The sequence below is a fragment of the Amblyomma americanum genome, chromosome 3, assembly GCF_052857255.1.
Source record: "Amblyomma americanum isolate KBUSLIRL-KWMA chromosome 3, ASM5285725v1, whole genome shotgun sequence".
NCBI classification, from domain to species: Eukaryota; Metazoa; Arthropoda; class Arachnida; order Ixodida; family Ixodidae; genus Amblyomma; species Amblyomma americanum.
The window spans coordinates 170,942,515-170,965,749 of NC_135499.1; the positions used below are offsets into that span (position 1 = coordinate 170,942,515).

General features: G+C 45.0%; 2 protein-coding genes across 3 annotated transcripts; both read left to right on the plus strand.

Moving 5' to 3' along the window:
- The first annotated feature begins 1,983 nt into the window (after positions 1-1,983).
- On the plus strand, positions 1,984-8,840 carry LOC144123467 (domesticated amidase effector 2-like). Of its 2 annotated transcripts, none has more exons than XM_077656290.1 (4): positions 1,984-2,465; positions 2,969-3,059; positions 4,542-4,807; positions 8,626-8,840. In XM_077656290.1, the coding sequence occupies exons 2-4, from the start codon at positions 2,990-2,992 to the stop codon at positions 8,728-8,730; spliced, it is 441 nt and encodes a 146-aa protein (XP_077512416.1). In that variant the 5' UTR covers positions 1,984-2,465; positions 2,969-2,989; the 3' UTR covers positions 8,731-8,840. The 2 variants fall into 2 exon arrangements, with proteins under 2 accessions (XP_077512416.1, XP_077512415.1); XM_077656289.1 differs by having other exon boundaries at positions 1,991-2,465; positions 4,539-4,807; positions 8,626-8,835.
- A 7,604-nt stretch (positions 8,841-16,444) lies between these two features.
- Positions 16,445-21,781, plus strand: LOC144125410 (domesticated amidase effector 2-like). The gene is made up of 3 exons (XM_077658778.1): positions 16,445-16,601; positions 18,573-18,838; positions 21,558-21,781. The coding sequence occupies exons 1-3, from the start codon at positions 16,550-16,552 to the stop codon at positions 21,660-21,662; spliced, it is 423 nt and encodes a 140-aa protein (XP_077514904.1). The 5' UTR covers positions 16,445-16,549; the 3' UTR covers positions 21,663-21,781.
- The last annotated feature ends 1,454 nt before the right edge of the window (positions 21,782-23,235 follow it).

Here is a 23,235-nt window from a genome sequence, read left to right on the forward strand (position 1 = left end):
ATTTTCTGCTGCGCTTCAATCACTGCATGTTACAAACCGCTGTTATGAAATGATAAAGTTAATGGCACCACCTGCCTGGTATTTTCCTGTTCAAGGTACAAGGACATACTGCCAGTTGCTCGCATTCTCAAATAACATCTCGTGAGTAATAAAATAAAACGCATTTAACTTCTTTCTGTGCACACTGTTATGAGAAATAAATACTTCTCCTCTCATCATTCTCATCTTATAATACTATAGCACTTGGCGCCCCCCCCCCCCCCCCCCCTTAGTGCAGGGTAGCCAACCGAAACATTCTTCAAGTTAACCTCCCTGCCTTTCCTCTACCACTTTTCTCTCTACAGCACCTGCTAAGAAAATATAGAAAACGACAGGGTTAGCACGGAACGTGAGAAAATTTTCTTGCCTATACGGAAGGCATCGTAACATTTTGTGCCATTTTATTCCCCACTAGTTATGTATTTGACCGTTGTTTTTCTTTTTCCTTCGTGCAGTTTACGTATGTCTTAAGTTTTATGCGACCAACACTAGCGCATCATTGGAGCCTATTGAATACATCGTAACAATCGTACCATCCGTTTTATTTCTACTTTACAAGATTATTAATCATTTTGTATGCATCCTTGTCCCACTATATTAGGTCTGCATGGGCACAGTAAACTTGATTACTAAATCACCTGATCTTGACTGGGGTTTCACTCATCACATGTCCAGGTTTCTCGGACAAATATTTTGAAAATTGGAAAATTGTAAGACACTCTTATGGAAATGTTGAAGGTAATGGTCTATTCTTCTGATATGTAGCAAAATATTTCTTTTAAAGTGTTTCTATCGATCGCATCGAACAGTTAAGACTGCCATAGAACACCAATGGGGAACGCTTTTGACGGTAGTAAAAACGTGAATGGAAAAAGAAATACAAGAGTGCCGTCGGGTGATCTGCGGATATATTGATTGTTATAGTGAAATCTTATATTATATGGAAAAATTGCGTTCATAAACGGTTTCCCGCTTAAAAATGTTTTTGTACAGAATAGCTGGGTATGCGGGACTTGATTACTGATTTCAGAGACACACAAAAACATCCTTTTTGTCTCGAAAGTAACTCATCATGAGCCTTTGTTTTTCATCCCCTATCCTAGCCTCTTCGAAGACAGTAAGATACGAGCGAAGCATGCTTAAATCCAAACTCTCCGCCTTTTCCTTTATAAAGTTTTCATTGTTTTGTTTTCTCGCTTCCAAATGCAGATGTTTGTTAAAGCAAGTTCACTTATATTTCGTATAAAAGGGTTAAATTTAGTCCAGAACCACATAACTGCCTCTTGAGTTGCAGTTGGAACAATACTGGGTTGCTTCATATTTTATGACCAGGGAGGTCACACGCGCACTGAAACTGCACCCTCCGAATAAAGTTCAAGAGCGTGAAAACTACGTATATGGCTCCCGTCACACTACATCAATATTACCATGGACAATTTTTTTAGGCCTCAAAGCGGGAGAAAAGAGGTCTTCTGTAGACATGGGACTGTTTTTACTGCAAATATTTTCTCACTGAAGCGAGCAATCTTTTTGATTCAATTATTCAGCAGCTTCCTCATATATGAAGCCCGTACGGAATAGGAACACCTCACTGTCGACTTTGCACAGAACTCTTCCGCATCTGTGCCTGCGCTGTAAATTGGCATGCAGGAAAACACTGTCTTAATGCTTCCGGCATCGTGTCTCGCACGTCCGCGCGGGCCGGCCCGCCCAGTCAAAACACAAGTAGGGCCGGCGCACCATAGCGTGACAGACAACCGCTAAAGCGACACACAGCGAGACCTTGAGAAACGTGCGCGAGGCGTTTGCACAACTGGTTATACTCTGTATCAGCAGTCCCTGCTCGCTGCTCTTGACAGCTGCCGGTCGCGCCCGCTGGTCAAACATGGGAGGAAAACATGCCAAATGTTTCTGCCGGTCTGCGGCCTCTGTACTCAAGCTTGGTATCCGCGTGTCCTACTGCATACGGGCGCTCTTTTTTCTTATTAGAGTGCGGCAGATTTTAAGATTCTGCGGCTGGCATTGTGCGAACACAACTACACGACCGACGTACCACTTAAGAGTCCTCTTGCATGCGGCACAACTTCATTACGTCCCGCTGCTTCATTTGAAACGCTTTTAACTCTACGTCGTACATAATATCGGCGAGGCAGGCTCTGCCGTAAGAACGAAGCTGCAGTGCCGAAGTTTATTTCTACATTCTCACTCAGCGCAAGGACGCGCGCTTTGTGCTACCACGCTGTCGATGTTCGTGTGTAGTCATCCGTAAAGAAGTTTTATTGTGAAGTCTGTCGTTTTCTTTCTTGCTTGCATAAATCTTCGACGTTCTGTCGAAAGAGGGCGAGTATTCGCGGAGACATTGCCTCAGCCGAGGACCATTCCAGTTTGGAGTCTGATCTGAGCCACAGCCGAGTCAGCTGAACAAGGTAAGGAGAAGAATATGATTTTATAAGAGCGAGGAATCGTGTCTACAGAGAGCTTCATACACTTATAATATTGCACGACCGAGGAGACCGTGCATCAGTGCTCTTGCAAGCCACAAAGTGAACTACGAATTGCCTGACTATAGGGCCCTTATGGAGCGCCTGCGTCCTAAACTTGCGCCAAGTGTAGCCCGTAAGTGCATGAGCGGCCATTGTACCAACACAACGACATTGACTGTATAATCGTGCCTTCTCAAGAACATGGCTAGACTCAAACGATGAGAATATGTCCAAGTGGGTTTTATCTCTTGCATGTCTGAGGCTTAAAAGCACGCTCCGTCCCGTCTTTCTACCTTGTGTTGTGTCTGTTTTCGCGCCTGTAACCAAAAAGATGTCTGAGGCATACGTGCCGAGTCTGCATGTCTGGCGCGCTGAAAACTGACTAGCAAGATGAAGTGCAGGAGCACGTAAGAATGTATGGTCAAACGAATCTTCGAATTACGCAGGTACGCACGGCTCAAGAGCGAATGACTGAAGAGACGGCGATGAAGAAATTCCTGGCGATCGCAGCCCTTCTGGTTGTCAGTTTGGCCGGCGGTAAGCGACGCAGCTCTTCAGCGTTTAGTGCAGTGTAGTGGCGCTTTCTGCAGTGGCTTAGAACAGTCACGTTCGCGGATGTAAAGAGGGGAGCTGTGTTCACAATAACTATGTTCAACATTTTGGGACAAAAATTTTGAAAGATAAAAGATCATAAGACACTATTATGAAACATTGAAAGTAGTCGTCCGTTATTGTGATATGAAGCAAAATCTTTCTTTTGAAGTGTTTCCATCGATCACATCGAATAGTTAATACTGCCATAGAAAACCAATGGGGAACGCTTTTGACGATAGCAAAAACGTTAATAGAAAAAATAACTGGCCGCTGTCGGGTGATCTGTGGATTCATTGATTTTTATAGTGATATCTTCCATTATATGAAAAAACTGCGTTCATGAATGGTCTCCCACTCAGAAATGTTTTTGCCAAGAAATGTGGGTATGGGCCAGTTTCTTGTGCTTGTACTTCCTGGAATACATCCTTATAAGTTAGTTTGCATCTATGATCTGGCGGATATAAACATTATTTATTTTATTTCAACCACAGTTCGAGCAAGCTCACTCTGCACTCACTACTGAGAAACGTTGGTGACAAAAGGAGTTGATATTTTGCTGAAGTTTAAAATCCGCAAGAAATAAGCAGAAGAAGGTACTTTACAAAGTATGTTTTTCTCCGTATTTATCAGCATAGGAGTGATCACCTCGTCTCCTTAGATGAAATAGGAGGCGTAACTTAAGTATTTTAAGATGCAAGTAAAGGAGACAGACTTCTTATATACTGCGCAATGGCAACATGAATTTATGAATGCAATCTCACACGCCGCATAGGCTTTACTCGTTAGACTTAATGTCAATACAGAACTGCGTCACGCGCTTTCGTACAACAACTAGTCTACATATAATCAGAAAAATGAAAGCCTGTGGGAGCTGAGAACATGACAAGAAGAAAACAAATCGTCTAGATGACAGAGTCACTCGTGTACTTTGGGTAGGCTGGATTGTATGCTTCCCTGCTATCTGTTTGTCATATTTGATCAGCATGCTGAAATAAGTATACAGCCTGCCCGTAAGTGGTGCTTCAGTATGCCGAATTAGCTCTTCTCGCTGGAGTTGTTACTGGAGTTTTCACTGGATGGAGTTTTCAAACAGCCAGGTCCAGCAACATCACACGTATCTCTCTTTTCGTAGTAAAACAGAACTCAGTTGATTTGCTGTAAGCGAAGTGTGAGACGCTAACAAACCTGTGTTTCACACATTGTATCTCAGCATCCTTTTATGAATCCTCACGTGCAACCTTTGTGCAACCCACATCAGGCTTTTACCACGTTGAATTAAAAGTAAACGGCAAAAATCTATACACCGCGGCACAGTGCCCTCTTTTCTGCCTTCTGTCCAGTACGCAACTATTCCTGGTTGTCGTCATTTGTTCTCCGTGCAACGCTTAGATTGATATGAAACTAGCCGTATGTTCCGCGCAGTAGCCAACGCCATCGACTGCGAAGACCCGCAGCCGTTCAAGGGCGACTGGGTTACCAATGCCGAGAACCAGAAACAGTGCGTGGCCCTGGTCAAGGAGAAGTGCACGGGCTTGCGCGAGCTGTCCACCGACCGTTGGCGTCGTGGAAAGCAGGTGCGCACCAATTGCGACAGCATCCCCCGCTGGACGGCCATCGGCACTTTCCTGGACGGCGACAAGTTCAAAGGGCACTCGGCCATCTTCGAGTCCTGTGCGCCCGACGGCATCTGGGTGAGCGGAACGCTCACTGCTCTGTAGCGCCGCCTTCAAGAAGGCCAAGGGCAGAAAGCCGACGATGCGAAGGCTAGTCCTTGGCTGAGCGAGAACGTGACAGTAACATGGTACAACAGTGCCTACCCTGATGGTGTCATCTTCGAGGTCTAGCCGCCGCGGTGGCTCAGTGGTTAGGGCGCTCGGCTGCTGGCCCGAAAGACGCGGGATCGATCCCGGCCGCGGCGGTCGAATTTCGGTGAAGGCGAAATTCTAGAGGCCCGTGTATACTCTGCGATGTCAGCGCACGTTAAAGAACCCCAGGTGGTATAAAATTCCGGAGCCCTTCACTACGGCGTCTCTCATAGCCTGAGTCGCTTTGGGACGTTGAACCCCCTTAAACCATAAACCAATCTTCCAGGTCTGCATGACTTAGCGCCATCTGAATAGCCTTATAGTCACTGGCTAGAAAATGACCACGGCATGTTTAAAGCACGAAGTACTACGACATCAACAGTACATATATCCCAGAATAACGTGCCCCATTTAACTATTGCTGTAAAAAGAAGTAAGATTTTTCTGTTCTGCACATCCTCAGGGGCCGGAATCACTAAATTGCTGAAACCAGTACTGATACAGAGAACGCACAGATCTAGAAGTTCGTGTAGTGGGAAGAATCACGCAGTACTTCTATGAATTCTGTCTCTAGTTTTTACGCATCTGAGAATCTTGGTGATCATGGAGTGTTTAGCAGTATTCACTCGTGTATTCATCGGTTATCGCGCTGTCTTGTTGCTCACAACGCTAGCTATTTGCAAGAACGGGCTACGAGGAGATTGTCTCTCAGTGCGTAAAAAAAACGCACTGTGTTACAGAGAAATTAACATCGTCGAGTGTTTACTCGCCCGAATGTGGTCGACCAGGATATCTGAGAATGCGTAGGCTAACGGTGAATGAAAGTACATTTTCTCAGAAACCGTTCTTTCTTTATGGCAACAAAACACAGGTCAGCACGCATACATTCCTGCATTAGGGTAGTCTAGGAATCCATCCATATTCCGGATCGGGAAGACCGTTCTCGCACGGCGATCGGCATTTGCAGTGTGCGATAACTGGCGCGTTGCTGCACCGCATAGTAGCTCTGCACTTGTGGTTGAAGTCTCTATGGTATATCTTTCTGCTTTAATTTTTAAACACCTTCGGTCGTGGCGTGTTTGGGGCGTGTACTGCCAGTATTGCAGTTAGATAATAAGTTTATTCAGACAAGTACGAGTGCCTGGGAGATTGATAAAAAGGCAGTGAAATATTTGACAAAGCGCCATCTTCTTCCTCACCCCTCAAAATGTGAGAATTGCTCAAAATAGATGACAAAGCATGAACAGCATCAGTACAGCACAAAAAGCCCAGTTCATCCAACACATTGAACATGTCATTTAAAAGAGCACATACAGCAAGCATGATTCAATATGAACAGAAGTCAAAGAAATATGCAGAAGCGAATCTGAATCAGTATTAAAACACTACGAAAATCTTTGCAGCGACACTAAATAATAAAAAAAATTTTGGTCTTAAAATCTTTGCTAGATATATTTTTTTTCTACTAATTATCTGAAGCAAGGATGTTTGTTTAAAAACTCGGGTATTTGATAAGATAGTCTTTTGGCGCCGTAATTTGTTCTCAGTTTTTCTTTCCTACATGTATTATTTCGCAAGCCATGAGTGTGGTTTTTATCAAGCTATTTCTTCGAGAAGGCTTCAAGGCTCATTTTCATTTTATTATCGATTGTAAAGGCTATTTCTCATTCAATATATTTCGAATAGCTAGGAGCTGACCTTTCCTAAACAAGTGGTGCTCTATGATAAAGCCAGGATGTTTTTTGTTTTTTTTTATAAGCCTCAATGTCTTTTTCTGTAGCCTTTGGATACTATGTTAGTTTGGTCGTAGTTCCACATATAAGCAAGCAGTATTATGTGATTGTACTAAAGAGTAGTAAAGCTTATTTTTTAACCAAATCAGAATTAATTGCCTTAATTGACAAATTATGCCAATAGAACGCCATATTTTACTCCGTACATGGTTAGTATGAATATACCGATCAATGCTTTCGTGGGGGTTAACTCCAAGAAATTTATCATACATAACTCGATCAATGACTTGACCCTCAAAGTGAGTAGGTTATATATAGTCAGCTCGTTACGAGGCCGAAAAATAATAAACTTTGCTTTTTTTTGCAATTAATTCTATTTTTTTGTGATCAGCCATTTAGACATATTTTCCAACCATGTTTTCACGCGATGCTGAAGATGATGTAGTTCAGTTCCGTCGAAAAAAAAAGATTTGTGTCTTAGCGTAAAATATTATATCTGGCGTGAGCGGTATGCTTGTGATGTCGTTAATGTAAATTAAAAAAAGAAGCGCACCAAGTATGGAGTCTTGCGGGACGCCGTGCATAATTTCAGATGTATTCGAGCTGCTGTTGCTAACGTTAGTGTAATGAAGGCGGTTCTGCAGTTAATTCTTTATTAGATTCCATGGTACTCCCTTAATACCATATGAGTAAATTTTTTTTTTAAGTGGAAACACAAGCATTTTTGAAGTCGATAAAATACCTATAGTACTCAGTTTTGCGTTAGAAGTTTTAATTATTTTGTCTTTAATATTGATCAATGCAGTTCCGTGGACTTATTCTTTTGAAAGCCATACTGTTTTTTTTTATTACAACATCGTGTTTTCGGAAAAAGTTTGAGAACTGCCCATTTGTAACTTCTTCGACAACTTTAGGAAATATTTGAAGAACAGAAATTGGCCTTTAATTATTAAGGTCTTCTGGGTTATCAGCTCTAAATACAGCCAATACCTTCGCGATTTTTAGTTTTTTGCTTTCCATCATTTCTTCCAAACCTCCATATTCCGGACATGTCGCCCACTCCAACTGTAGTGTACATAGTGTTGCGCACGTGTGTTTTATCCGCTCTTCATGAACATATCCCACGTGCAACCTATATGTATTTATTATTGTGTAAATAGTTTTTGTGTATATTACCTCTCCCCCCTATCCTCTTTTCCTGTCCCCTCATCTCTTTCATTTCATTTCTCCATTCTGCCTGCTATTCTTTACTTCCGCTGTCCCAGCTGAGGTGCTTCAGTATCGATGCCAGATGCTGAGGCTAGCAAAAATCTTTTCCTTCCTTGTTTATTATTATTTTCAATAAAACCACTTACTACTACATATGTCGCGACAGGGCCCATGAAGGCCCCCGCAAAACAGCCTTAGGGCTAAACTTTCAGGCCACTGAGAGAAATTAATTAGAACTATATAGACTCAAGCATACAAGTCGTTCATGTGAAGCACGTATAAAGAGAATAGATATTCTCACAACAATGAAAAAGTTTTTGGTGTGCTCCACTGTAATGCCGTTCCCTTGATTTTTTTGAGTGTGGTTTGAGGGAACTACGTGAATACTGTCCTAAAGCATATCTTGTCAAAAACTTTTGTATATATGTTAAGTACAGAGAAGAAAGTGGGTGTTTCGTTCACTGCTTGAAATTACCAACAGGAGCTGTAATATGAAAAGGAGACTCAGTTTCAGAGCAGGAACGAATTTTGCTGGTGCTTCTGCTTTGAAAATTAAAAAAAAAATGTTTCATGGATAGTATTCGTCTAAAGGAAAACCATTCATAAAAATTATAAACTTGTGCTTGTCTCTCGAATTTAGTGAGATATTTTATTGTGTGAGTATTGTTCATAACATGTTCCTTTTTGTATTGCCGCTATCTGTTCGTCATTACTATCGTGCCGGAAATCCAGTATTTGTTAATGCTACCCACGCTGTTTCAGGTTTATGACCAGTGGGATGCTGCTCCTGTCGACCGCCGCAAAGTCCCTTACGGCGACTCCAGGCCCTACTACAACGGCGACAACTACTACATGATTGAGCTTTGAGCGATCCTTTGCAACACAATATATTCTTTGCGCAAGTGATGCAGTTTTTCTGATAAATGAAAGAAGTGAACCCATGTTTCGCAAGTGCTGGTCCACTTCTGTGGTTATCAGCGATTCAACGACTCACTGCCTATCGAACTTCAGATACTGCTTTATAGATATTATCTGAAATGGCACTTAAGTCACCGGCCTTACATGCTCCGGTTGCTCTCACTGAAACGCTAGATCAAGACTCAGAGGAACGCTGAAAGCTAACTGGCGTGTACCAGTCATGTCCAACATTGTTGGAGAAAAATTTTGAATATTGAAAATTTTTAAGCCACTGTTGTCCAAATATTGAAAGTAATGGTTCATTAATCTCATTTGTAGCAAAATCTTTCTTTTAAAGTTTTCCCATTGCTCGCATCGAGCAGTTAAGACAGCCATAGCAAAACCAATTATGAACGCTTTTGAAGATAGCAAAAACGTTAATGGCAGCACAATGCAAGCCTGCCGAGGGGAGATCTGCGGATATATTGATTGTTATAAGGAAATTTTACAATATATGAAAAATTGTGGTCTTAAACTCGTTCCAGTTCAAAATGCATTCTTCCACAATTTTTGGGTATTTAACGGGTGAAATAGTTTTCATCCCATATATAAATAAGTCGCAGTTCAGTACTGTTTGCATAACAACCCAAGCCGCACAGGTAATTGACCCAACATTGGAACCGTATTGGCAAAGGCCGGCCCTAGAAAGGACCAGGATGGAGCCATCCTGTTGCAATATTGGGCCGATTACTTGTGCTGCTCGGGAAGAGATAAATAGTTAAGAAAATGGTGGGAACCCTTAAGCTCCGCTTACAGGGTGAGCTCCAAGTTTGCGAAAAAGAGAACGATGCGAGGAGGCGGCGCCGTGACGACCGCCGTCGTTCGCTCCCTCGCGAAGTGGGTAACCTCCAAAGCAAGCGAAGACAGCTGTTTGCTCACTATAGTCACCCGCTTAGGGTCGTCACTTGGTCGAGTGTAGCTTTTCCATTGCATGTAATGCACTCACGTGATACCCTGCATAAGTTTCATGCAAAAGTATCATTCCCTGCCTGCCGCGAAGGTTCAGTGGTAGTTTATGGCTGCCGTCAACACGCAGACCACGTGATGCGTCGCCCACTTGCTCATTCAATGTTTTTTTTTTCAAACTGCATTCGAATGCTGATATATCGAACCAAAGGGGATTGCGAATTAGTTCAATACATCGGTAATTCCGTATATAAAAATGATGATAGATAATCTTATCTGTAACTTTCAAGCAAGAATACTTTGCACCCACGCTAGTGACACGCCTTTTGCCGTGACGTGCCGTCCGCCGGCATGCTTGCAGAGAACCGCCTGCTCGGCGTTGGTAGGCCTAACCTGCCTCCTATTGAAGCCGCTTCGGGCGGTTCTTTGGAATTAGTCAGTGCGTATTATAAGATGTATAATCGTGTTAGCAGTACGCTATAGACAGAATAATCACTCATTAAAATTAAGTTACAGTTGGTATCCGAAACACGCCAGACTATCGAGGGCCGCCGCTAGGCTTTGGTTAGGTTGTCATCACCGCATAACAGCGATGGGGCATGGAAAGGAGTACAAGAGATCGAAGACCAGCCTATAGAGTTACCCACATCCACCTCGTCACACAATTTCACAGCGCTGGAGCTACCAGCAGGTGCCCAAGGCCACACGGTCGACCTGTTTCTGCCCGTAGAAAGTAATGCAAGAGTGTCGTTAGGGCATTAAGGCCTCATTTTGGCTAGTTTGTTCATACTCGAATTAGAGAAAAACTAGCGCCAAACCGTGCAAACCACAAGACAAGAACGAAGACGAGACACAAGCGCTATTGCGGATGCAGAAAGCGTGCCGTCTTGCCCGGCATGTTGCGTCCACGATGTGCGTCAATAAAAGGTCGATTAGGCGAGAAGGAGGAGGAACAAAAAAGAAAGGGCCCACCGGTAAAAATGGGTACAAGCCACCCCCGGCCCGGCGCCCGGCTACTTCAGGGGTGTGTGCTTGGAGGAGGCTCCGCAAACCCCGCTGCGCCCTTTCGGGGGCAAACTCAATTTCGAGCACTCAGCCTGCAAACGTTGTTCGTGTTTCACTCCCAAGTGAAGAGTTCGACTCAAAGCTCGTACGCTCTAACCAGCGTCTCAAGTTCAACACTAAGCGATCCTTCGTCAGAAGAGATTCAGAGTATCACTGCGGTCCTGGGCAAGACCGGTTTTTCCGGCTGTCCGACTTTTTGAGAAAAAAACTTGTCTCGTCTTCGCTCTTGTCTTGTGGTTTGCATGGATTGGCGCTAGTTTTTCTCTAATTCGAGTGTCGTTAGGACGAGCGCCACTGGCAGAGATTCGGCGCGCAGTTAGATACATCGAATTAACGGCGAAATTATAGTGGAATGTACTGCGCGACTTCCTGTATTTTTAGACATGATTTTCAAGGGTCAGTGCATGTGATCAGTGTGGTCGATATAGCGAATAGTTAAAAATATCCAGGTTCCATATATCCGGGCTCGATTGTGATCTCCAACTCACGTTTTTCTGTGATGGTTCAATCATTTCACTCCCAGATCTTTACTTTTCCTAATTCGACTTCCTTAATTCTGAATGCGCAGCTCTAAATACGAGCATTGATTTGTTAAGTGCGGGTAAATTGACCGCTCGTGCTAACAAGATGCTAACATACACTTTCGTGTCTTCTGACTGCACAGCGATATGACATTATATCACCGAAAAAAAAAATAAGTCATCCGTAGGGAGTAATAGAGAGTTAGAGCGTAGCGCGATCCGCTACCGTGATCCGCTTCCGCGAGGCGACACTGCGCGGGCGCAGAACGCCATGAGGGCGCCAGATGGCGCCACGTTGCCGTCAGCTGCGTGCGCGCCTGCCGCGTCGGGACCAATCAGCGCGTACGTAGTGATGCCCCGCGGAAGCGGATCCCTCATCACGCTATGCTATAACTCTCTAATATTCGCCGAAAGAAACCGAGAATTACATTCTAAAATAGGCGCTGTAAAAATTCCACCGAATTAAAAAAATAGAAAACTAAAACCCGACGTTGCCCTACGACCCTATAGACGCTTTACAGCGCGGAAGCATGGGCGCCGCCATATTTGGTCACGTGACCACTCTTCCATTGCTGGCCTTCTGACTCCGCTGCCTGCCTGTGCGGACGCCTCATCTGCAAGCGCGTTTTACTGCGATAGTACTTATTTTTGCTCGCAAAATGGATGCAGGATGGGTGGATGACACCAAGCTTTGGCCGAAGCTTCAGCGGCCGTGTAAGTGCGCTGTTTTTTTTTTGTATTTTAGGACTCTTTGCTCTTGTTTTTGTGTGAGCCTTCACGCCACATCGCTTTGCTTGGTGACGATGGTATGCTCGCTGTCTGTCTTTTCCCGCTTTTCTAAAGCCAAAAACACTGCTTGGATTTCTGTCCTGGTGTGCTTATGACTGTTTTCGTGCGTGAGTTTAAAGCGAGAACTTCCCAGATTTGATTGCAGCACAAGTTAGTTGCGCAAAGTTGTACTTTTTGTGCAGCTGGCTCGTAACGGCCTCATTCTGCAAAAAATACCCAACACCTGCGTACCAGTTGCTGACATATAATGAAAACTAATTATTTGTGTCTGATCGGCCGCGTCAGTCATGCTGCGACCCGCCGCATATGTTTACGATGGCTGAACGGCTGGTATTAGCTCCTGATGTTCGACTTTGCATGAAATCGAACTTTTACTCGCTTGCGGCAAGGGTTTCCGAATTTATGTTTTTTGTAGCCTGCCGCAAGGAGCGCGAGATTCAACGTGCACTCGTTTGCAAACAAGTTAGCACTTGAGAAAAGCTCTTTTGCGTTCAACCTATACAGCTGCTGCATGGCATCGCGCGATCTACTGCGGTAGCCTTGCGTACGATAAGCGAAGTTTCCAGCGTGGACAGTAAGCCAAAACTGGCAGCCGCTAGTAAAATGCGACGTAAAACTATCAGCACAAGTGACAATATTCTTCACTGCATGCTTCTGCGCCAGTCATGTTAGATCAAAAAAGGTTGGAACTGTGGAGACATTTAATAAGCAGTTCTTTTATTTTGGTTTTGCAAAGTCGAACATCAGGAGCTAATACCAGCCGTTCAACCATCGTAAACATATGCGGCGGGTCGCAGCATGACTGACGCGGCCGATCAGGCACAAATAATTAGTTTTCATTATTTGTCAGCAACTGAAAGCATAAGTGTATTATGCAGAACCTTACTAGATTTCTTGGCATCCAACTTTCAGCATGGGGACAAAGTTTTATTACCACAAAACTAGCTACATAAATAGCACACATGATGACATACTGTACTGATATCATTCTTTATTTCAGTTGTCTACAACTACATGATTGAAATGCCTGACCGTCAGACCATGCACAGAAATTCATTTGAACAGCGGCTCGAGCGCGCAGGTGACTGCCGGCGTTACAGGTATACCGTCAGCAAACAACCCGAGCAACCGGTGTTTTCACTTTTACCATGTGTACTCACCCTAGCCGATGAGCCGGGGTTGAAGTCTTTCCTCTGTAGATTCGCAATCCAATGCTGTCGTACCAACTTGTTCTTCTCTCCTTGCGGAAATCTATGCATTGCAAAAGGCCTAGTGCACGGACAATCTTCGTGAAGTTGAGGCCCGTGCGTTTCGCAAACAGATACATTCCAAACCTTCAAATCTGCGCCGCAGTTCTTACAATCGAACACGGAACACGTTTAGCCTCTGCTTTTCCACATTTTGGCCGCAGAGCATAGCGGATACAGCAGCGAAGTCAGCAGCCCGTAGGCACCACCTGCAGTCGCCTGCTATCCAGAAGGCCACTGATGTCGCGACGGCGGTGGCGCCGCGAGTGTCGACTAGGCGAACTGCTCTCTGTAAACGGTCTATAGAAAGGTGCATAACTCTTCATCAATTAGGTGGCAAAAGAAGAAATTTTCTTTTTCTAGATGCTGTGCCCACAAGGAATGCAGCCGCCGCTTTAAAAGTGTTGGTGTCTGTGCCGAACTGGATGCCGTCTGGCTTGCTGGTACTGCGCCACAAAAGTGTAAATGAAAAAGTCCAACGCAATTAACGTCAATTAGAATGACTTCAAAAAGCAAGGAAGTTTTGCCGCCATCAGGTGAAACGCACCGCTGATCAGACAGCAGCATTCGGTGCAAAGCTCAGGCTAGATCGTGCAAATCCGATGGGATTATTCATTCAGACTTGTATATATCCCGCTAGGCGAAAAATTCCTGGTAAAATTAAGCTTGCGGCCGTTGTGGGGACGAAGTCGATAGCCCTGGGAAAGCCTGCAGCAAAGACTTTTCACACCTGCGCCCACAATTAAGCCGTCTTAATAATCTTACGACCAGGTGATAAGAAGTGCGTGGATAGTTTTGCGAACATAGTAAACAGGATTATTGCAGCTCATCCTCCGACGCTCAAGGAGTGCACATTCCGTCTAGCATGCGTAGCATGAGCTCTCTGTCCCACGTAGGTGCCAGCGTTATAGTTTCCTGTCTCGGGTTACTACTCGAGGGCCGCAATCGATGATGCCAACTGAACCCCCAGTGAAACACCATATCCCAGGGATATCCGAATCTGGGCCGAATATCCTAGTCCATGGTCGTACCTCCTTGGGATATACGCCGTATATCCTCACTTTAGATGTCCCGCAGCTCATGTCCGCTGGATATAGCATTTGGACTTTCTAGCGCATATTTGAAAAAAAAACATTTATTTCACAGGCTGCTTCATATACACACTAACGGCCTTCAAATATGCACGGTTTTAAATAGCCCATATCATAACCTGCAAGAATCACTGCGATTAAATAGTTTGTGCAATACAAAGTACTGCATCACACTGCAATTCATTCGGCATGATTATGCGCTAGCTTCTAATTTCGCAGGTAGTTCCACAAAGAAAACTGCATGGCTCCGCATGCACGAGCCCTCAGCTACCTATGTATCACGGCGGACACGCGTCGACCCATATCTTATTCAGCGCCTCGTGCTTCGTCACCTGGATAACATTTCATAAATCGAGGCTGCGCCGGACATTTGAAAGTGCTAGCATTGATACCGTAAATTTTCAGCATTGAATAGCGACACATCGTGAGCTAGTTGGTCGTTCATCACAATGAGAACAGCGTCTTGAAAGATTGTTTTTTATAGGTAGTGGCAAACCTTGTATATTGTAATCATGTGCAAAGAAAGGCACACTTATTCTTTGGGAAGTGCGCTCACTGTTACGCACATGTCGCTTCATCTTCACGAAATCGTAATGTGTGCAGGCTAACGTGTTTTTGTATTTACTGCTCCAGAGTACGCCCCGAGTCCGCCATCACCTTTGCATTTATTGCTCCTGAGTAGGCCCCTGGTCCGCCATCACTTTGGAGCTGGAATATTGCTTCGCCCAGGCATTGTCACTAGTTTCTTAGGTTACTTTTTGTCCCTGAATTCTTTGTGTTGTTGTTTAATTAAGGCTACTAATTCTTACTTTAGTGGAATGACCATGCGTACAGCTGATAATCATTTTGCTATTGAGTGTAACTTGTTTCCTTGGACACTTTTTTTTTTTGGCTTGGTTTTGATCACTGAATTCTGTATGTTTATTATTTAGTTAAGGCCACTAATTCCTAGCGTTTTTGCCTTTTTATGGCCAGCCATTTTGGTTCATTGAAGCTTTCATTTATTTAGGCAGGCATTTATATCTTACGTTAATTCATGTGCTCGAATTTTCCACTCTTTGTTACGATTGGATACCTTGCTGTTTTCGGATATTACATTCTTTTGAAAACACCAACCAATCTCTTCAACAATGCCTAAATACCTACTAGATTGAGGGTAGCTGTCAGATATAATTACACGTGCACGTCAGGAGGATAGTGACGCGTATTATTGATGCAATTGTCGACGCACTACCCACATGAAATTCAGTATCAGCGCCTACGATAACCGCGCAGACACTCTAAGCACACAGCTCACCAAATGTTGCGCAAAACTATAGTACACAGGTACTCTCAGCCTGCACTCCGCAGAGGAACTCGCCTACGTCCACATTACGCCTCACTCTCGCATTGGGCTTCGTCTGAGCTTTTCGTGCAAACATGTCGCAACTTCCATGCAAGGTACGTGCGCGAACAAGGTGTCCTACTTTCATCTATCTGCGTGGCCCGGCCAAGCGGTATTAGTTCGAAGCGAAAACCTCTTGGGCGCAAAACCATCGCTTTGAAATCCCTTCTCAACCCCAGATTTGTCGTGGACAGCAGGGCTGAAACAAGAGAGTGATTGTCGTGTGACTAGCAACGGAGTTAAAGAGGTGTTCTGATAGGCAAGGTAAAAGTGCAAAGTGTGTAAAACGAGACATTCTTGAACGAAGACGTCAGTGTAACGGGGATTTACATTTTTATCTTGCGCATGACGATATAGTGGGGAAGCGAGCGCTTTGTGCATCCGGCTTTCTCACAATACCGCTCATCAGCAAGGCCAGTATGGGCTTGCAGTATTTATCACCTGTAAGTACACCTGCCGAGGTTTTTTTGTACGAGTAACAGGGTGCAGAGATATGAGTCGCATTGTGTTCCTGACATTTATCGAGGCCAACCGTCAATGATAGAGGGTGAGAGATGTCTGGGTTGCGAAAAATATCCGCGCTGTTGAGAAATGCGCCTTGGCGTGCGCACGTCAGTCTTGATGGAAAACCCCGCATAGATAAGCCGGCCCTATAAACGCCTGCCCGGCCACAGACAGCTTCATCTTCCAGACGAGCTCAGGTGCGGAGCACGCCAGACATCAAAGATGAAGGGTTTCGTGATCTGCGCCGCTCTCCTGGTACTCGGCATGGCCGTGGGTAAGTTGAGCTAACCGTTTGCTGTTCTTTAGCAAATCACTTTATCGCGCTGGATTGACAGAACCAGGCGTAGTTTTCGTAACTTTTTGCAATCACAGGACGCTTAATTGAATGGTGACGGACAGATGGTGCGGTACAAAGGAAAACGAATAACTTGCCGAGAAAGCATATCAATGGGTATTGATGTTCCGTCGATAAGCGTGTTGACTAGCACGAAGTCAATTATTCATTTTGTGCCACTCTGTCTGTCGAAAAACATGTTATTACTCTTGTCTGCTTCCCTTTTGCTTCTTTTACGTATACTTGAGACAATACGACGTTTTTCAAAAGAACAGACCGAAGCGAAGAAGATGAGTTCATTGTTTAAAACAGGTTTTAAAGCTTCCAGCCATAAACTCATGTGCGCTACTCCTGGTATTACCTAATCTTATGATTGAATCGTTTCTCAGTGTATTTTTCCTGTGCAAAAACGTAGATGTTGCTGTTTAAGAGAATTGAGGTGCTCGTGAGAAGTACCCTTACGCGATGCAGAAAATCCAAATTATTTTGATATCGTCATAACAGTAGCTTTGTTTCTGCATAAGCGCTCTGAATATAATGCTGCATTTGAGACAGAAGGCGATAAAAGGTCTGAAAAACGCCATACAACTATAGCTTTTTACTGCGCTGTTAATAAATAATTTCAGCTTCCTACTCATTAGAATCTAATATAACTTTGCAAGCTTGGAGCGCTCAGTTCGGAAGCGAACACTCGCATCTTTTTTTCGTAGAGCACACAAAAGGGAAGTGCGTGTGCCAAGGCCCCAGCGCGTTATAATGATCCTAAACGCGCACCAACATAGCTAACGCATTATTCGTCATCCCGAATTTTCATTTCAAGCATACGCTCATCTTAGCAACTACGAGTCATGTTGCAATGAACGAATTCGGTCGTTGTGTTCTGCAATCTACTGATCCTACGAGGTGAGCAGCTAGGCGTTTTGGGCCAAAAATGTGGAGCGTTGCCTGGGTTTGTACCGTTACAAAAAATATTTCTTAGAGGAGACTTCCTTTAAGCGTAAGCAAGGCAGCAATGTGGGCTAGCTGGTTGTATATTCGGTTTGAATAACGCGCTACACACTAACAAAACGACAACTCAAACCTGTGTCCTGTGCCCTCCGTTTCAGTTGTCGTTTTGCTAGTGTGTAGCGCGTTATTCAAACCAAACTTCCTTTATCTGTACTGGTATAGTAACGCTTTCTGTTACAGCTCATTTCCTCATTTGCGGCTGCTTTTGTGGGGCGTATAACAAACCGCGAAAATAACGTGCTTCTCAAAACAAGCAGCGTAAACGACGACTTCAGCATTTCTTTTTTCTTTTTCGCCGCTTATTGCAAGCGTCACAGCATTCTCCAGTTAGCTTTGCACGTTCGTAAAATCTGGCAAACTATTTTCCTGCCCTCGGCACGCAGAGCAAGAAAGAATTTCTCCGTAACACGAGAGAAAGCAGCTTGCTGGACGGAGCTGACTGTGACAGATTTTTGGAAAGGTGTTTTCTCACGGCGACTGTATCTTTCTTGAACGATCGGGTGGTCTAAAATTCCGCAGGATGTCAGTAGTAGGATTACGCCAAGCCGAATTGTATTATATCTGCAAACTTAACTGCCCCATCGATTAGCTTCAGGACGATAGCTAAACCTCACATTCCATGCCCAACCATACACCGCATCTCGACATACACTCTGGGCCACAAGGGCTAAAAAGTGGCAGACAGGTAATCCGGGGAGAGTAACTGTATTTCAACAACGGATAGTTGTGGAACTACAAGCTTTTTTAAAAGCCCAAGCATATGCTGTCTCGGAAACTGAATGAAAAGCGATCAACAGCACAGTTAGACTTCGTGCTTGCTGACTGCTCGCCACATGGTATGAACACTGCAGTTAGTCCCATACTACGCGCTTTTGGCTTAGAGTGTGCCATCGTTGATCGCAGGCAGCCAGGCAATCAGCTGCTCAAACCCGGAGTCCCTGAAGGGCAACTGGGTGATCGGCGTTGACGGCAAGGAGTGCGTGGCCCTGGTCAAAGAGAAGTGCTCCGGAATGCGCCAGTACAGCACGCACAGCTGGCGTCGCGGTAAGCACGTGCGAAGCAACTGCGGCAGCATCCCGCGCTGGACGGCCATTGCCACCTTCCTGGACGGCGCCAAGTACCGGGGACACGCGGCCATCTTCGAGTCCTGTGCTTCTGACGGCATCTGGGTAAGTGCGAAGCTTGTCGCCGTAAGAACGCATAGATGGCAGCGCTGAGATCATGCTGGTTGACCGCAGCGGTAGCCAAGTGGTAGAGCATCCGCCTCGCATGCGGGAGGTGCCGGGTTCGATCCCCAGTGCCGCCGGGTACCCACCGGTGATACAATGGGTACAAGCTTTCCCCTGGCCTGGTGCTCTGCTAAAAAGGGCTGAAATGCTTGGAAAATGGGTATTGGACCCCACCTTGAGTAATCGAAAAATACCTTGTGCCAAGGCGCTCTTTGGCCATAGACGCCCTTGCGCCATAAAAATTCATCATCATCATGCTGGTTGACTGCGGACGAGTAAATGCTTGTTCGGCCAACTTACTCAATTATCACTAACTTGTTACGATGTGCAGTGGGTGTGCAAGCTAGGCTTGGTCGACAATCTTGACGCTAGTGCAATCACGTTCAAGTCATTTATAGGTGTGTTTCAAAGCAGTCGTAATAAACATCAGAAAACATTGCCCAAATTATGAGGAAAAATTTTGTCGTAACAACAGTTTTTTTCGGCTCTCTTGTATTTTTCTCTTGTAGTGCAGTATTTTAAAACCAGAGCTGTAAGGGTCCCGTTCTGCATAGAATCCGGCGTGGGCATTGCAGTGAGCGAAAAATCCGCATTGGTCGAAAAGATGGCTACGTCGCACGTGAAGCGGCGGACTTGAAAAGTGGATAAAACATTAGAAAGCTGGCTATTCCACGGTCGCGGCATTGCTCAAACGTCATTAGAACATGTAAGCATACAGACTAAATGAACTGCGATGGAAAGAAAATTGGAGCAGTTGGGGGAGTCAGACACGCTATCCCAAGGCCATCTAGGCACGATCGTTGGTCTTCGTTGAAAGGGTGCATTCTGTGCCTTGTGTGCAATGAAAAAATTAGTTAAGAATAGAATAAAGAATGTTAATAATAAATAAAAATAAAATCAAAAGCAATAAATTAAAATTAGGCAAGAAAAATGAACACATAAAAATAAAAACAGAAAAATAAAGACAATTCTCCTTGCATGTCTGCGAACTGATATACAAAGAGAACTCCAGGACACCGAAAGGGCCTAGTAACCTCATCGCGTCATACTCTTACGGCGGAGCCTAAGTGTCTCCAGAATTTTCACTGAAGTGTTTTTCTGCTATGTCGCTACAAGAAACAGCACAATACTACAAAAAATTCTATAGTTACCACGAGTTCATGGCCAAAAGTGCTGCAAAAATGTTTTCGGACGAATGAAATTTTTTATTGTGTTTTTGACAGGGAAGTGACATCAGAAGTGACCACTTGGCGGTCGACGCCTAACTTCCACACTGTCCGGCGTAGAAGGTCGCATTAAGACGATTAGCTAAGAGCGCAGGTTTGAACCGCGTTCGTGGTCTCCAGTATTTCGGCTTTTGTGGCGTCAGTGCAACTCATCCGCGCTGTGGAGGAGTTCTGTTTTCTTTGCCCCTCTATTTTAACTATAGCCACGGACACAAGGCAGGATGCGTTATCTGATAAATGCTGCGCGACTGGCCTGCTGTTTGTTCGCGAAAGATTACGACCCGGTTCGCGTAACTTCCCAATGAACGCGGTTATACACTTTTTCTATTTACAGTGTTCGATGCCATTGTTTAGCGAACAATGGCAGGCTGGGGGGAGTAGTAATTCCTCACCGACGGCAGCCGTTTGCGCGTATCACTAATTTCCTTCTCTGGCGGACCCCATGGAGGGCGCCCCATGAGCAGTCTGCTTTCGGTGCCTTGGTCACTCGCCTTCCTGCCTTTCTACATTCCGATCTGGCTCCGACTGGCGTATCTTTAGCTGAAAACTTATTCAGAGCGAATTCCAAAAAAAAAAAATCATGCAATTTTAGCTGGGCATTGAAGCAAGGCACCAATCTACTTATGAGCTCAGTTAGGGTTCGCGACAAAACCAGCTTACAATGAAGATAAAGCATCAATGCCCAGGTTGCCCCTTAAATAATAAAAAAGAAGCAATAGCATCATAGCGTTGTTGGTTTACAGGGTGCTAACTTCTGTATCTCTTGATACTTTCAGTCGAACGTTCCGTGCTTGTTTTTTGAGTTATCGAATTTAAAGCTAATGTTCATATCTGTTACTCCTCGTTCTTTTTTTTCTCTGTTTTCTTTTCTCGCACAATTATGAGGTGAAACACAGCGCATCCCCTCAACCAGATCTCGGACAGCCTTGGCATTGAATAACCACTGCACATCAAAATAAAAATGAAAGTGGCAAAAGGACATATGCTCCGTATTTAAATCGCCAATTAAGAGGATTGAGCATTCATCAAGTTTTATTTTCCCTTTCCCAGAACCACTGTTCTTTGTGTAATACTGGCCCAAGGCAACCTTAATGACACACCGGTTTCTTCACGTACACCTCAGTGCCACAAGAAACTCTTGTGATAAATGTATGCTATATGTTACGACCGCGAATATGTTGTTTATGCGGAATTATAAAAAAAAAATAGCGAAGTTATACATGACAGGTGGGACACAAACTATGTACTGTTAAGTTTGAGCAAGCAGCGCTGTCCTTGATTTCGCATGCTGCGAATCAGAGTCTCTAATGCGCATCCTATTATAACTTCCTCAGCTACAGGACCTGTGTTGTGTTACTAAGATATCTGCTGCAGTCAAAATCTCATTCTGGCTGCATATGGCTTCTCTTACTCAACTACTCTCTCATATCCAGGTGTACGACCAGTGGAACGCTGCTAAGGTCGATCGCCGGAAGATCCGCTACGGCAACTCCAAGCCGAACTACAACGGTGACAACTTCTACGTGATTGAGCTGTGATGAAAATACAAGGAATACAAATCTTCCTGCAGCAACGAAAACTTAAGCTGATGGGCCACAGAAGAAGTGATGAAATAAATAACTGAGCAGAGCAGCCACTTTTGTACACAAACGTAAAATGTGTAACGTCAATTGTCGTTTTATAGCCAGTTTGTGCTTGCTGATTTTTTATAAAGAGGAGGTCGTAAAGGAGAGGCAAAGCCCGCTGCGCTAAAAAGAAAATATTTTCAGTGTTACTGCCAAATTATTGTCTAATTGGTCTCGCAGGCCGTGTTCTGCCGCCTCAGGCTACCCATTTTGTGCATAGCAGACGACAAAACGTTACGAGGCACGAGGTATACTCCAATCATCCTGGTCTCTCGCAATGCGGAGATGGGCGCTAGATACAAGCTCAGTCTTGTACTCCCAAAGACAACCAAATATAACCGTGTTGAGAGTACGAACCACTGAAGAGGGCGGCAGAACAATAAGGGTCACGAACCATAGCTTCCGGTGAAGCTCAATTTTAATTAACAAAGTAAGCCCGCTCACGCAATGGAAAGGGCCGTACTCTGACTGCGGCTACCTGCTGTCCTATAGTGGCTACAATGTGTTGCCAGATGCGTGGCGAAACACCAACTGCTAAGAACGTGACGCCTAGTGTACATGATCGACGCAGGCAAGTTCGTCCGGCACCGAGCTTGGAAGTTCACCTACGCGTAACACTACTTTTTGCCGGCGTTGAGGTGGCCCCTCGGACTGTCCGGTGTACTCGGCACATATCTGCCCAAACTCACCAAGCTATCTGCGTCGCCTAGTAGAAGCGTGACGTCATCCGCGTAAGCTATCAGCTTGGCCTGCGCGGAGTCCGGCATCGGAATTCCGCGCACCGGACTGGCGTCTTCCATGCGTCGCAACAACCGATCAAAGGACAGCACGAAGTGTACTCGAGATAGCGGGCAGCCTTGCCTGACGCTTCGCATCACCGTGAAGCGAGGCGTTGCTACCCAGTTGAGGAAGACATCGGCTGTTGTGCGTCAGTAGATACGATTGAGAACTTCAGTGATGCTGTGTGGAAAGTTGGAACATTTCAGAACCGCCATCAGGTATTGGTGCGACAACCGGTCGAAGGCTTTCTCCTGGTCGAGGCTAACTATGAAGCCTGTTGCGGCGCAAGCGTCTGTGTGTATGCTACCAGGTCACGAACAAGTGTCAGAGGGGTGAAAATTTTGCGGCCATGAATGGACGATGATTGGAATGGGCTCATAAGCTGCTGGAGAAAGGGGTTAATACGTTTTACGAGTAACGCTGTCAGGATCTTATATTCTGCACTGAAAACGGTGATTGAACGCCAATTCGAAGGGCATCGCCCATCTGCGCATGGTTTGGGCAGCAACGTAATACGGCCCTAACCAAAAGACAGCGGGGCAAATTTTCTGTCGAGTACAGAGTTTATCAAGTCTAGGATGGGCTTGAACCGATTAGCATTGTGCATGCGTCCGATGCTGCCGTGTCCAGTGACTGCGAAGCCGGCGCGAGGCCCATTTATAGCTTGATTGCACTGTCACCACCTGGAATCTCGGCTCACATGCAG